The sequence below is a fragment of the Thunnus albacares genome, chromosome 11 (genome assembly GCF_914725855.1).
Source record: "Thunnus albacares chromosome 11, fThuAlb1.1, whole genome shotgun sequence".
In the NCBI taxonomy this organism is placed as follows: domain Eukaryota; kingdom Metazoa; phylum Chordata; class Actinopteri; order Scombriformes; family Scombridae; genus Thunnus; species Thunnus albacares.
Window position 1 is genome coordinate 11,564,618 of NC_058116.1, and position 16,652 is coordinate 11,581,269.

General features: G+C 40.4%; 1 protein-coding gene across 2 annotated transcripts in view; it reads left to right on the forward strand.

The window, feature by feature from the left end:
* The window catches only part of nck2a (NCK adaptor protein 2a), a 39,832-nt gene extending 24,017 nt beyond the window's left edge, over positions 1-15,815 (forward strand). For both annotated transcript variants that reach the window (XM_044366237.1, XM_044366236.1), the window contains 3 exons: positions 4,598-4,839; positions 12,703-13,478; positions 14,456-15,815. In XM_044366237.1, the coding sequence (XP_044222172.1) occupies positions 4,614-4,839; positions 12,703-13,478; positions 14,456-14,650 (1,197 nt within the window). In that variant the 5' untranslated portion in view covers positions 4,598-4,613 and the 3' untranslated portion in view covers positions 14,651-15,815. The remainder of the gene's footprint in view (positions 1-4,597; positions 4,840-12,702; positions 13,479-14,455) is intronic.
* The last annotated feature ends 837 nt before the right edge of the window (positions 15,816-16,652 follow it).

A 16,652-nucleotide genomic window follows, 5' to 3' on the forward strand; every position in this document is an offset into this window, starting at 1 on the left:
ACTGCTCAGATTAAAATGCTGATATGAATCAAAGTGTCTGAAATTAACTTTTTGACTCACCTGCCAAGGGCACTGGTAAATGAAAAAATCCACATGCCAAGCATATTTTTACTAGCCTAAACAATAAATTGCCTTTTTGTGTCACATATGCATTTGTTTCACTACATTTCGCTGACATAATAAGGTATTATGTCAAATATAAACTTGAAGGCACTCCTTCGCCTCAGACCGTCTTGAGCGCTCCTACAGTTTCGCAGCAATGTTTAGACGCATGTAAAAACAACACATATAGTTCATTTGTCTACAATGTATATGGACAAACATGATTAATTTCCTCCGAGCCATCATGTCAGATGTTTTATTACATTACTATTTTGGTACAAATATTTACCTGCTGGTGTGGCAAATAGCCCTCCGAGATTAACTTGCCAAACGGAAAATATAACCACATTTGACGCTTGGCGGGTGTTAATTGATCACCTTCCAGCTGCTTTCAAGCTAACTGTGATGTAGTTCATTTGTGGTGTGAAAGTAAAGACCACAGGATTCTATGATAGTAGATGATTTTAGCATAAATTCAATAGAACAAGACCAGGTCAAAACCTAGTATATGGCTGGACTGTGTATGGTCAGTATGTGAAATTGTGGCCAGTTTGTTACTGGGATAGTCAGTGGTAGTGTCTACAAAGTGAATTCCTGGATATTAATTGTTCATCTGCAATTTTCTGTAGCAGTCCCAGGAATACTTGTTGTTAAAGTGCATTGAAGTAGAATATCACATGACATGGTTAAGCTGTGTTTGAGTAAGAACAGTACTTTCCTCCTCTTACTCATATCTTGGGATGTTTGATTTGAAAGAGAACTCATTTTAATTCTAATTATAACTATTCTAATTATCTGTTAACTCCCCCTGCTCTTTCATCTGCTTCACTCTGAGGATGTCTCTTGTTTTTCACTCTGCATTGAGTATTTATATACTTATATATATTCATTTGTATAAGCACCTGCAGAGCAGCCACACTAAACTGATACAACAGATACATGAGTCTCATGTTTTGCAAGACTTGTGTTTTAATACTGTTGTTCATAGTTTGTGATGTGAAAACATCAGAGAAGTAAAAAGCTTGCGTTCTGGTATTAGTTCAGTTATAAAATCCAAACGCACCACAGAGCATCTCTCTTGCCGGCTGCTGCCAGCACTGCCAGCTGATGAATCGATCACACTGGATGGTAGAGACACTGGTACGGGCCTGTTTAAACAGGAGTCTAGCCGACTTCGCTGCATTTGACACCGCAGCTGAGAGCATCACAGCTCGGAGCAGGAAACCCAGTCACTCTGTGTCACACTGCTGTCCTCTGCTTCTATCACCTCATGCCAATCATTTTAAAAGAACAACGACCAATGGGGAAACTCCTACACTCGGCTGGCGAACCCTTGGTGTAATTTCATAACTCAGTGAATCAGTCAGTCAGTGTTGGACAGACATCCATAGTTATCGGGCTGGTCTGTGGCCGGTCCAGCCAAAAACTATGATTAAATCCATGTTCTGGCAATGAATTTTCCATGAAACAATCTTACAAGCGACATATAGGCTTATACACTTCTGATCTGCTTTATATGTCAAGACCTCAAATGCAGCAACAGTAAAATACTGTGGAGCATTTTCACAACAAACTTCATCAGGCTTGCTCATCCATCCATCCATCCACACCAGGAGGAATCACTACAACAAAAAGAAAGGAAAGTAGTAGCCTGGTCTAATCCAGCAGCTGTAGCCTGAGGCAGATAGAGGCCACAGCATGCTCACATACCTCCTGTCTCCTGGAAGAGCTGATGTCACCATCCCTCATCTTGTCATAAATCTGCTCTTCCACTTCTATTTCCTGTGCTCTCGAAAGAATCACAGCTGCTGCCTTTTGTCTCCTCCTGTATAGTCGAACCGACCCTTTCACCCTCTCCCTTCTGCTGCCATTGTTGCTGCAGTAAAAGTGACATTTGGGAAAGTCGAGTAACTTAAGTTATGGCAAACTTGACATAAACTTGCCCAGTAGCGTTTTGAACAACTCCCTCCCCCTCCTTCACCTCCTCAGCTGTCCCTGTCCCAGCCTGTGAAGAAATCTAGTTTGACAGCTTTAGTGACGACAAGCAGAGGCACATTCACAAGTACAACGCTCTACTGTACAAACTGCTGCACATGAATTTTTGCTGTTTGTTGAAGCGATAGAAAACATCTGAGACACGTTTCATGGAGTGCCACATAACCCTGTCTTTGGTCGTGACTGTAACTGTTAAAATGTATGCAGCGGATGGCTGTGCTGTCTCTGTGGTTGTGGCCTAATTGAAGTGGAATTTAATATCTTCAGCTGAAAAAACAGCCAGCGCTTTAGAGAGTGCCTCCATTTGCATTTCATAAAATGTAGCCTACATAGAAGATATCAGTCTCTCCACCAGTAATGGAATCTTTTATATGTGGCCTAATTTGTGCAGCTACACTTCTCATGAGTCATAATTCTCTTTTGTGGCTACACTTTATCTTCACTCTACCCTCTCATTAAGGAATAAATGTAAATGAATGACAAAAAGAATAGTTCAGTTAGCTCCCAGCTGCAACTCCTTGCTAGTCTACTTAAAACTGACTACTTCCACTTAAATACAAACCTCAGTGTGTGGTAATCCCCTGCATCTTAAACTCACCCACACAAACTTATCAGTACTGGGGTTTTTTTTCCATTTAACTGTGTTTGACTTAGCAAGTATTTTCATTCTGAAACTTACCACACTGTAAGTCATTCATAAATAACTGAACCTGACACAATTATGAAACTGCTTTTGTAAAACGTATCTATGATTAATTCAGTTGTGTTGTAGAGGAAATTAAACTGTAGGATGTCATTCATTTACATGTTACTGGCATAATTAAATGGTCCCCCCCCCCCCCCTCAAAACGAGGCTTTGTACTAAAATATGACTAATTATACTTATCAAACAGAGGAAATAAAGGCCTGTTAGCTTCTGCAGTTGAGGTAAATAAAGACCCTGGTCACTATTTGAGGTAATACATTATGTCTGTAAAGGCCATAAAATCATTAAAATATATATATTTTTTATTGCAGTTACACCCCCTGTAGAGAAACAATGCCATAAACCCCAGTGTCCCACAATGCCATATATCAGATTGGATATGAAATACAGTTTCATGTGATTATTTTGGACAATCGCCAACATAATAGCTTTACAACATGACCATTCATTCTATATCTGTGCATTCACCCTTATCTTCACATTGCCCTTTTTCTCCTGCACCATTTTTACATCCTTTATTTCTTCCGGTGATCTTGTTTCCAATTCCTGTAGACTGTTAACTTGGCGGTGTGCTAAATATAAACCGGATTGCTCGAATGGTTCTCATACCGTGAGATTCCTTTATCACAGAAAAAGTTTTGAGAAGAGGAAAAAAAAAAAGGAACTTGCCCAATCGCTTCATGCATATTCTTAAATAGACAATTTCCAGTTGGCCTGTCTCATCAACAGACGTGTGTAATTCCTCAGCAGTTAAGGTGGTCCAGCAAACCCATGTCAGATCACCTCACCTAAGGCCTGGTGAAATAGAGCATGTAATCGCTCAGTCTGTCTCCAAAACTAATAGGCGAGGCTTTGTGTGTGTGTGTGTGTGAGAGAGAGAGAGAGAGAGAGCATGCAGAATGAGCACATAAATTGATTTTGTGTGTTTGTGCTGCTCTCTACCAAAGAAGCCTTTTTAGAGATGCTTTTTTTGGATGAAAGTTGCATTTTAGAGCAACTACTGTCCTGAAGCCTGCGTGCCTTTAATCTTTTCAACTGTTGGTTTTATGTAGCATCTTTTCAGGGGCATTTTGTTTATGTGACTCCATGTTTTGAGCAATGTTGTGATAATCTTCATCCAAGGAGTTTTAGTGTCGCTTTAGACACTAAATATTACCGTGAACTTTAAGCTCATGTTTAGCTTGGTTATGTAATTTAGCCTTGAGATAAACTGGCAACCTGTCCAGGATGTATCCTGTTTAATGCCCAATGTGAGCTGGGATAAGCGGTTTAAAAATTGTGTGCATGGATGGATATGGATTAATTTGTAATGACTTGTCACTTGTTACAGCAAAACTGAGTCTCACACACGCACACCTTAAAACTACCCTGTAAAAATATTATAGTAATATTATAATAATAAATTGAAATGTCATGTAATAGGAATGTTTTTGAGTCTTGTTTCAGTGTTGATGCCTACCATTGTTCTGAAGTTGGCACAACTGATCCTCAGTTAATTATAAACCAAAACAAAATGTGAATCACCTAATGGATCAAGTTTGTAACGCATTCACACACATAATCTCTTAAGAATCAATCATTCCACTACTCATGATCAACCTATCTGCCCCCTAGTGGCCATTTTAAGGTGTGACCATCTCCACAAATTACACACTTGTTTCTTGTTTTTGTTTTTAATCTTGTGACAAATTGCTCCTATGCCAATAATCACACTGAAGTTGCTGTATACCTCTGTGTGACAGTATTTAAGGGGTGTTTATCCTTAGCTCACCCCAGTGCCCTTCTTCTTCACAGGGGGACTCCATGAAAGATGACAGAGGAGGTGATTGTTGTAGCCAAGTGGGACTACACGGCCCAGCAGGACCAGGAACTTGACATCCGTAAAAACGAGCGTCTCTACCTCCTGGACGACTCAAAGACCTGGTGGCGTGTCCGCAATGGTGCCAACCAAACGGGTTATGTGCCATCAAACTACGTTGAGCGCAAGAACAGCCTGAAGAAAGGCTCGCTGGTGAAGAACATCAAAGACACACTGGGTAAGGGGAATTTAGTTTCACTCTACTTAAAGGTTGCCTGTGTGTACAAGTTGTCAGTCAGCAGATTATTTTCAGTGAAAGCGGAAAATTACTACACTTCCTTTTTCAATACTTTCTGCTCCCTGGTAGACGAGATAAGACATGCTCATAAACAGTGGTCAGTTTGTGTGCATGCATGTGTGTTGGCCTGAATCTCCTCAGAAGTAAAATCAATCTCTCAATGTGTCTCTGTCCTAGCTGGGAGCTGACACTGTGCACTCCAGGGATCCTGTTGAGTTGGTTGTTGCTCTCAACTGTCAGCACACTGTCTCCCGGTCCCAAGCCTTGACTGAAATATATTAGACTAGCTATATAGAGAGAATAGAGCTCGAGAGCCATTCATACTTTTCCAAAATTACTAATTGTCTGCTTGTAAAATAAAAGGTTGGTTTTGGTTCCTTTGCAGCCAGCTATAAAAAGGGATCTATGAAAATGAAAGTTATAGTACATCAAAGAGATGACTTTCATATGCACTAATTTATAAAGGTTCATCCTGCATCTTACCATTTAAGTGCACAGAGCACAACAGACCAGTCTCTCTTTTTTTTTTTTCTCGTCACAATCGTCTAGGAAAACAGAACCAACATGTTAGTTCTGAGAAATGTAGAAAATACATTGTATTCTTTTTTAACAATAGGCAACCTTGTTCATGAATGATTAAATAGAAAGAATTTATTCAAATTCAGGATTCATTTTATGCACCAGTGCTGGACATCTCTGTACAGTCCTGACTGAAATATGTCCACAGCATCGAGTACTGAAAACGGTCAAGCACTGAGACATCGAGCCTGATTACTTAACCTTTTAATCATGTTTATTTGATGTTTTATGTTTTTTAACATTACGAATATGATCAATTTACACATGTATTCTTCACTCCAGGGGTGACCCAAGCCGTTATTGTGCATGCTTTAACACTTAGTCTCACTGTAACTAAGCCACCTGTTTGGCCATTGCTTAGTTTGTACACATCATCTTGTGCATAAAATCAAATCAGTTGTGCGTGAAATCAGAGCGTACCAGTAGCGGAGTGTGAGCTCTCCCATATGTCAGTGAGCAATTATCTTGTGTGTTGGTATTTTTAGATTTTTTTTTTTAATATTTAATGATGCACTCTTTGTCACAGTTGTCTGGAAGAAACCGCTGCCTCTGAGCCTTAAAGTGCTGCTTCAAAACATGCATGGTTAAATCTCTCAGGCGTCATAAAATTGGTTTTATTTGTTATGACTGATAATAAGACCAATGAGCTCATAACCAGCTCCTAAAAGATATTAGGCTTCCCAACTTCATCTGATCTAATTTATTTTTATAATTGGGAATTTGAGGGTAGAAGATAAAAATTCCCCTAATCACCATCAGAGCCGTTGCCAGGCTGCAGTCGCAGAATACAGATGCCACAGATGTGAACAGCGGGAAGCAGCCTTGACTGAATGAGGTGACATCATTTATAGATGGCTGCTGAAGTGGGATGTGTTGGTATACAGTTCAAGTCAAAAAGGAAGGAATTCATGTAAAAATGATCTACTTTCTTGAGGCAAGAAAGTCATCTGTTTTGACAGTTTTAGCTTAAGTCACCGCTTTTTCTCAGGTTGGCAGAGGGAGAGAGATGGAGAGAAACTAGAAACATCTGGAGGAATCTCTAATAGGACAGAATAATCATGAAGTGCAATTGTAATAAAAATAGTAACTGTAGTGGTGGAGGGAGGGGATGAGGAGAGAATAGACAGAGAGATGAAGGGAGTCTGGTCTTATGTGCTGATTCCTCTCAGCTCTGTGGATATCAGCCCTCAGGGAAACTCTGCAGCTTTATGTGGGCCAGCGTGGCACAGCCTGCCACCATCACCCTGACCAGGGCTCATTGTGCGCAGAAAGAACATTCACCCCCCTACCCCCTACCCCCACTCACTCCCCGTCACTAATACTGTCCTCATCAGCCCCCGTCTCTTCAGGCTCTGTCATTGTAGTTCTCTGCTTTACTATGATCAGCAGATTGATTAGTGGAGAAAACAGCAGCCTAATGGTTGCGTTGGAATGATAGATCACCCCTCTGTACCCGAGTGTTACATATCGACTACAACATTATGGCCTAGTTCCATTTCAGTCTAAGTAGTTTGCTTCCAGCCAGTAGCTCTTTAGTGTTAAAAGCCTGAGCAAATCAAATAGGCAAGAACATTTTCTTGATGAGGCAATGAGCAATAGGTGAGGTCAGGGGCTAATGGAACTTACTCACACACTCAAATAGAGAATCTGATTGGCTGACAGCAGGATTACTTCATCCCATATATATGTCCTCAGGTTTTTTTCTTCTTTTTTTCAGCTCCTCGATGAGTCCACATTGTTATTATGGACCTTGCAGATAGTCCATGATTACTGTTATCTCCACTTCTCTCCTCAGTTACTGTGATTTAATGTCGTTGTATCATCGACATCCATCCAGGCAGAATTGAATGGCTGCGTGCTACTTTGTGCCCCAGTTTTCTCTCACGTGGAGAAAAAATCAGTAATGGCTTAAAAAATTCAGCAAAGGTCCCACTCAGTGTTCGAATCAGGCCAGCACTTATTGGTACAATGTACCAACATGTTAAATTTCTGTCCACCTGAGTTTTTGCGTGACCTCTCTGCCACCATTGATGTGTGAGTGTGCGTGGGCGAATGTGAGGCTGTGTGAAGCCTTTTGTCCTGTCCTCTGATGAAAAGCATTATATAGCTGAAGTCCATTTGTCCTGTCCACTTGTTTCCTGTACAAACACGCTGCAAGAGGACACACAACCGTGTAGCTGTGTGAAGCACAATTTATGTCTACAGTAATTCACTCAGAAAGCTGCTGCTTTCAAAAATCCTCTGTCCATAAATGGTCCATGAAGAGTGCAGCAGGTGACAGGAGGTACATTTTTTGATAATTTGTGCACATTTATTACCATATTTTGTGTGAAGAATTAGTCATTTGTGGGACATTATGATGGCCAAGTGGTTTAATATGCATACCATACAACTGCAGCCCTGTGGGTTTGATTCTGGCCGGGGACATTTGTTGATATGTTTTATTATTGTCGAATAATGACAAAAATTATCTTAAACAAGATGAAGACTAAAGCTATGCTAGAGGCTCTACCCAGGGAGTAGGGATGGGTATTGCCACTAATTTCCTGATTTAATTCCGATTCACAAGGTCCCAAATCAATTTGATTTCCGGCTCAATTCAATATGGATTCAGTTAAGGATATTTCAGTTACAATAACAATTTTGCTTGTATATGAAAGAGATTCTCAGAGACCTAATGCTGTAAACTGTACAAGGAAGCCTCTAACCTGGTGAATTAATAAAAATATTCATGTTTACATTAAGAATTGACCCCAAAGCAGCTACATTAATGTACTTTTTATTTAACATGACCAACACACTACGGCAGTCAACACAATATAGTGCAACTCTACAGACTCTACAGTCAGTGAGTATTAAGTGACCAGATAAAAATAGTACAAGTGCTTTCTTTAGTGCAGAGGGTGTGGTGCAGAGACGCTACACGTCATGTCGACACAAGTGTGTTATTACTTTTAGATAACTTGGCTTGGATTTCTTTTAGCTAACAGACCACTAGCTAATGATATTAGCACAACACACTTTTGAGCATCGATGTGAATAATTTAACTACAAAAAATGGCTTGGTGTAATGTCTGGTGTTAGTCACGACCGAGTGTTTTAATGTTGAATACTCTTGCTGATCAGGTGGTGATGTCGCAATGACTCCTGCTGATGCTGCTCTGGACTGACAGCTAACATTACACTGTCCGCACTGCAAAAAATATCTTCCATATCTTCCAGTGCAGATGTATGATTATTCTGAGTTTCTTGTGTCCTTACTTTCAGAGTAGTCTTTAGTCAAATGTGAAATGGTAAGTTATCAAGCTGTAGGATGTCAAGAAAGTCCCGCAGCAGCTCCCGCCATGTTTTTTGATTCAACTGAGGTTCATTAGTCTCTCACGTGGACAGATGTCGTTGCGTGAAGAACCAAAGGCTGGCCATGTGAGACTAACAGGGGTTAAAGCTTCACACATCCACGGGAAAAGGCATATATTAAAAGATTGATCTTGTGATTCTATGAATCAATATCGGATCATTCAAATTTGAATTGGAAAATCAGTTTTTTAAACCCAGCCCTATTGGGGAGCTAAATGCTAACACCAGCAAGCTAACATGCTGATGTTTTGCAGGTTCAACATTTTAGTTTTAGTGTGTTACAGTGATGACATTTGCTAATTAGCACTAAACACAAAATACAGCTGAGGCTGCAGGAATGACATTAATTTCGCAGGTAATTGGTCATAAAAGTACTGTACAAATTAAAGTTTTGATGATGGTGCTGTAGGAAAAGTCAGGGGATCACCAAAGTCAGTAAGATTCATTGCTGGGGGCAATGAATGTCTCTACCAGTTGATGAAATTGGTGCACAGATGATGCCATCTACAGAGCCACGCTGCTGATGTGGCTAAAAAATAAAGTAATTTGTACCCTCAAATTAATTATTCTAGTGCACAATTGGTGGCCCCAGATACTGCATGTGCATGTTATTAAAGGACAGGTTCACAATATTTCAAGTCCATCTTAAAACAACAGTCAGGTGTCCAAATGAACATTGTAACAGATGTTTCATGCTATAATCACTCCTGTTCATACTGACCATTAGAGGATCCCTTCATAATGCATTTACAATGTAAGTGACGGGGGCCAAAATCCACAGTCCTTCTTTTGTGCAAAAATATATTTAAAAGTTTATCTGAAATTCATATGAAGCTCCAGCCATCCAAATGAGTCAAATCAAGTAGATATCTTTCAATGTTACAGTCTTTTTATTGCCAAAGTCCTTCTTTTTGTTACTATACTTCTACCGCAGCTCAACAGAGAAACACAAAGAAGGAATTTTATGCTAAAAAGACTATAAATGTGTCAGATATCTACTTGATAAGACTAACTCAGACTGCTGAAGCATCATATAAGCTTGAGATAAACTTTTAAGTGCCTTTTTGCACAAAATGACTTTGTGGACACACTGTGGATTTTGGCCCCTCCTCTTCATCCCTCTTCAGGTGCATTTGAAGAGGATCTTTTAATGGTCAGTATGAACACGAGGAATTATTACAGGAAGGAAAACCTTTCGGTGTTCAACCTGACTGTTATTAAGACAGACTTTAACTTATCCTTCAAGGCTGCTGCTTAAGAGTGTGTACACCTTTTTTTTTATTCCAGTGCAAACACTGATCCCACTGACAAATATTTCATTTGTCTCCTCAAGCTTTTTGGCAGGTTTTATTGGTTTTACACAAAGTTGCGCATTATGACCCCAGACATTTGTTGAAAATTGAGAATGCAGCATCACTCAAAAGGTTATTTAAAGTCTTCTTTTAAGTCACATCACTCGCTGACACAGTACTTATTCTCCATTTGAGGGCCAAGTTGTGCTTTTTCATCACTGCACACACCTCCATGTGTCTGGTGGGTGGTAATGTGCAGACTCATATAACGCAGTAACCGTCACACATCCCTCCACTGTAAGCCGTGGCATGAAGCAATATGCTGCAACTTGCAGACACGCAGGCTCTTATCAACTCACTTCCCTCTGAGTTGCAGTCCTCTGGGCTTGAAACCCTAGTCTACTTCCACAAGATGAGGAGGTAGGTGAAGGTTTGGAGTGAATGTGTGGGAGGAGAGAATATAGCCTGCTGCTGCTCTAACCAGCAGGCCAGTCTCTTGAAGTGGAAATAAGTGAAGAAGAAAGTTGCGTGTGTATCTGTGTGTGCGTTAAAGTGCTTTCACTTAGCTCAAGGAAGTGTGTGTTTGCTGCTTTCTTGTGTGTCTCTGCTTGCTAACTCATGGCAACGACAGTCTATTTTATTTTTCCTAAGGGATCACCTGAAGTGGAGCTAAACAATTTTGAGAAAAATATCTAATTGTGATTATTTTGACTGATATTGCAATTGTGATATGATTAACAATATTAGAGGGAATGGTGTGATTTTTGAGAGCAGCACGACAATATTTATCTTAAAATGGTATTTTGACACACATTTTGCCTTAAATAAATTTTGCACCTCCTGTGATTTGAAAATTGCAGTAGGCCATGTTGCGATTTTGATAAAATTTTGAATAATTGTTCAACCCTAACCTGAAGTAGCCCAAGAGTCAAACTTTTTCAGCTTACAGCCAGGAGATGCAGAATAATCTCACATACACACACACACACACACACACAGAGCCATCAGATATGTAGGATACACACTGCTATCCATAAACATGATCTGCTTGTTATTCCTGTCTCATCCTTCTTCATTGCGTTTTTGTCAGCTGTGGCCTCTGATGTGCTCGGTCTACTGTGTGTGTGAGAAACAGCTGCCAAGGGACCTCTCGTCTTTCTTCTCAGCTCTCTTCCTCCTCCTCCTCTCTCTGCCAACAAGTTTCATGCTACTCTGTGTGAACCCAGCAGTTTTCCAAACAATGTAAATGTACTATTCAGCAATGACATTTCTGTGGCATTTCAGCAGGCTCTGTGGCACAAACTGGGTGATTAGCTGTCAAGAAACCCACTTCAGTTATTAGGAGCACACATGAGTATATGCTGACAAAAGCTTCAGCTGTCATATGAACTGGTTAAACATTGTCTACAATATGGTGTGTCATTATTATTTTAACATGAATGTGAAAAGAAGGCCTCCTTGGTTATGTTCAACTTTAGAGAGCGACTTTAGAAACTTAGGGCCTCATTGAAGTGTGCAAACGCATGTTTCAAGGAGCGTCTTTGAAAGTTCATGAATGGAAAAGTCAGAGACAGGTAAGGCAGGAGCTTTGATCCTGGATGTGCCTGTCATTATCAAGCCCATGGTGCCTGCTCCACTTTTCTTTCGCTGTCTGCATCATCTATTTTCAGCCTTCATTAGAATAGATGCGTATCTTGCGTGTAGACGGTGTCGACAGAATACCAAAAAGAAATGAGCGCTTTCATTTCTTCAGGTATGAGAAAAACTTAACCTTGGTATTAATTTTATTATCAGGAGTATCGATCTGTCCTTCACTGCTGAGGTTTCTCATAGGATATCCTTTATCCTTTGCTTTTGAGGGCCCTTAAGTGGAACTTGCAACCTCAATCAGTTTCCTGCCGACCTAATCTCGGGTTTTTCCTGGCTATCAGTTATCTATTCTCACCACTGCTCTAATGCCAAAATTTAAAGTTTAAAGCTGCTATACTCAATATTTTTATATTCCTAATCAAATGACTACATGTGTGTTTGTGTTCATGTGTGCATGTAAGGATTAACTTGTAGTAGTAAACCTACAGAGAATTATCACCCAGCTCTTCAGTTCCCCACAGCTCTACAGAGCATTTTAGCGTCTTTCAGCTTGTTGTTTAGGTTTTAGGGACACAACTTCACAGTTTTGGTTTGGGCCCACCACTTTCATCAGCCTGGTGTCGAGACGCAGCACGCAGATGGTTTTTTTAGTGAAAAACCTGCTACACACAAACTTACCAGCACTACACAGGAGACAAAGTTATAGACTAGCTGGTGGATACCAGACCAGAGCTAAAAAAAAAGAGTGAATATTGGACTTGCATTTGTCAGATGGACACAAATACGACTCCAAATGAATTCTCATGTTACTCCACATCTGCTGGATGTTTAAATAGTACAGTGGCTGCTAACATGTTTGCCATATCTACTTTATAATGTGATAATGTGTCAATGTAAAGTTTATTTAAGTTTAAAAAACAAAAGCAGCCTTTACTAATCTCTATGTCTGTGTCATCATTCTCTTCTGTTTCTGTTCTTGCTGCAGGTTTGGGAAAAACTAAGAGGAAGCCAAGCGCCCGTGATGCTTCCCCAACTCCAAGCTCAGACACAGAATATCCTTCCAATGGCAGCGGGGGCGGAGGGATGGGAGGAGGAGCCGCGGAGAGAATCTACGACCTCAACATCCCCGCTGTGGTCAAGTTTGCCTACACAGCAGAGAGGGAAGACGAGCTGACCTTGGTGAAGGGCTCCAGGGTCATCGTGATGGAGAAGTGCAGCGACGGTTGGTGGCGGGGCACCCAGGCGGGCCGTGTGGGCTGGTTTCCCTCCAATTACGTCCAGGAGGAGATGGGAGGAGCAGATGACAGAGGGGAGGGAGATTCTTCACTGGGCTACCACGGAGGCTCTCAAGGGACTTTGTTGGCCAACGGGCGCGCAGGCGGCCGTGGTGAAGTGCTCCACCTGGTTCAAACACTCTACCCCTTCAGCTCTGTGACCGAGGAGGAGCTGAACTTTGAGAAGGGAGAGGTCATGGAGGTGGTGGAGAAGCCAGAGAATGACCCGGAGTGGTGGAGGTGTAAGAACTCGCGTGGCATGGTGGGCCTGGTACCTAAGAACTATGTGATGGTGCTGGACGAGCGGCCCGGCCTGCCCTCTTCCACGTCGAGCTCCCCGCAGAACCGCTTTGTGGCACCGGCACGCTCAGGGAAGTTCGCTGGGAGGGACTGGTACTATGGCAACATCACCAGACACCAGGCTGAGAGTATACTCAATGAGAGAGGAGAGGAGGGCGACTTCCTCATACGAGACAGCGAGTCATCGGTGAGTCTGTGCGGTGTAAGTCATGACAGAGTTGCTTTAAAGAGGCTGGGAGGAACTCTGGAACTAGAGGCACTAGGCATGTTGTGGACCTGTGTTTACTAAATGTAAGAATTATATTGTAAGTTCGAATGCTTTAAAAAAACATTTAGCAACATCCTGCATACTAGTAGAAGCAGCCGCTCTTAAGTCACATCATAATTCTCATGTAACTCTCATGCTCAGAGAAGAAATAGCCAATCACACACAGGGATGTAACCTACATCTGCAAGATTAATCACTCATAAAAAGTCTTCACAATGATGTTAATTTTATTTATTTGAAATCTTTAAAGGAATAGTTTGACATTTTGGGTAATACACTTATTGGCTGTCTTGCTGAGTCAGACCACTCTCTAATTAATTTCAGATTTACTGTACAGACACGAGTCTAGTAGCAATTAATATGTGTAATAAACAACATAAATAAATAAATCATGACAAAATAATCACAAATTGGCTGTAATGGAAACAAAAATAAAACTGAACTGGAGCAGAAAGGAAATTCTGCTACTAGTAGGCGAGGTTCATAAGAGAAAATGTATAATAAAGTGCAGACAGTGAAGTTGCATGGAACATGATTGCAAACAAAATGAATCCACAGAGGTGGCTCAGCATTTTATCAAATGTGCATTTGGAAGTTACAGCTTACAATTTACAGCTTATTATTCATATTGCATTTGAATAACATAACATTTTTATTTATCATAACCAATGTTATTCACAGTCAAACGTGTTTTTGTACTGCAGCCATCTAGAATCTACTCTTCAGCAACTTAAGAGACCTCTGAAGCTACTTGATTTTTACTTTTCTTTCTTTCACATGTATCAGTTTGGAAAATGAACCCAGATCTTTAAATGTGAGAATATACTGCCACCTGCTGCACATGTTCCTCTCTCCATTTCTAACTGTTCCAACAACTCTCCCTCTTTGTCTTTCAGCCCAGTGATTTCTCTGTGTCTCTGAAGGCTGTGGGTAAGAATAAGCACTTTAAAGTGCAGCTGTCAGAAGGAGTGTACTGTATCGGCCAGCGCAGGTTCAACTCCATGGACGAACTACTGGAGCACTACAAGAAAGCCCCCATCTTCACCAGCGAACATGGAGAGAAGCTGTACCTGGTCAAAGCGCTGCTGTGATTCACACATCCTCACACTTACACTGGATCTCACACATACACACATACATGCACACACACACACACACTCTCCACACTCTCTCATACACACTATACACACACGTAATAAAAATGCCACTCCCTAACTGTCTTAATCCAAGCCTTAGCTGTGGACCCTCTCGCTATGGCGTCTGTACTACAGTCAAGTTTTATCTGTCGCCCTCCAGTGGTGATCAGATGAAATTCTTTCTAGCTCTACAACCAAGCAGTTAACCCCAAGATGGCATGCACTGTCAGCAAATATCCAGCCACATCCTTCATGTACAGCACAATGCATACTAAGCCTCTCTGTCTTGGATGTGCTAACATTTGCAGTGACCACATCTGCCGCTAACAGAACGCCTGAGGCCTTGTTGGGGGTTAAGCTCTCCTTCTGATGTCATACATAATGTCCATTTACTACCATGCACATTGTAGGTTACACCATTGCTCTTAATCCACACAGGAGGACAAAATGTTTAACAGTTCAGAGGACTTGAACCTTTGAGGGACCTTACTCTAGTATTGCCCTGTCAACTTGTTAGCTATTGTTTTATTTTGTTTTGTTCATTTATTTTTAAAAGATGTCTAAATGCTTGTTCCTGAGTTAATATTTTGTTTTTTTTTAAAGCTAATTTAAATTCCTCTTGGGTGGTATCAATCATTGCTCTTTCATTCAGTGACTTCACAAAGTGACCACAATCACTCTCTTGCCTTTTTTCTCCTCATTTTCACCATTGCTCTACTTGATTTCTCTCCCCATTTAAACTTTTGTCTTTCACTTTTATTAAACTCCGCCATGTTTTCATCTCCAGTCATTATTAGTAATATTATTAAAAAGCTGGCTACAATACTTCTTGTAATGTTTCTGAATGGCAGTGGGGAAGTGTTAATGCAATAGGGGAGACCTCTGATTTCCTGTAGAGTTTGAATGTTTATCAATGTAACCAAATGTGCCACCCTGTACCCATACTACTGGCTCCAGGTCTGCACTGCACTCACTAAACTTGGCATTCATTCATAGCTCTATGCTCATGCTTTATATTGTGTCACATTGAACATGTTTCTGTTCTGTTCTCCAGTATGTCTGTAATTACATGAGGATACTGACTGAAGAATAATAATAAAAAAACAACCTTTTGGTAACACTTTTGAGTAACTACACTTGATCTCCTCCAGCTCCTGCAAATGAATGCCGTTATAAAAGAGTACCTCTTCTGATCGAGTATTTTTCAAGGAAGAATATATCTTTGTGAATTTTGTGATTACAAAGAAGTTTGCAGGAAAAGTCTCATCACACATGAAAAACTATAAAAACTGAGACCCCAATAACCAATCAACAAAGAAGGGGCAACCCTAAGTTCTACATTTATACATTTATAAATCCTAAATAAAATATCATTCATAGGTCAACAAACAATGTTAATAACAAAACCAGCCCAACAATTGAGAAAGGCAACAGCTGTTATTATTGATAGTCATCTCTCCACCGTCAAGACACCAAATATACTGTCATTTGGTCTGTAATAGAAAAAAGTTCTAGTCCTACCAAACATTTACTTTTACATTTATTTCTTTTTCTATGTGCATTCGTTTACCAATGGAAGTGTTGATCATGGGGTCCTCAGCTTTTATATGATATATCTGAATGTTATTGAGCATTGTTATTTAATTCTTGTCTCCACTGTATGTATATATTCAGAATAAGATGAGGTGCATAAATGAATCGTTAAGATCAAACTATGGTACTGTATCGCCGACAACGTGATGAGAATTGAAATACTTTTGTTCAATAAAAAATTTTGAAGAATATTAAAACAGCATGTGTCGAATGGGTGATTGGTTGTCATCTGTACTTTCCCATTGGTTATTGGTTTAAAAAAAAAACAAAAAAAAATCTTTTACTCCTCCTGGGCAGTAATAAATAGTCTTCCCAGTGCTAGAAGACCCAAGCACAATAAGCACATGTTGAAGGTGGAATAGAT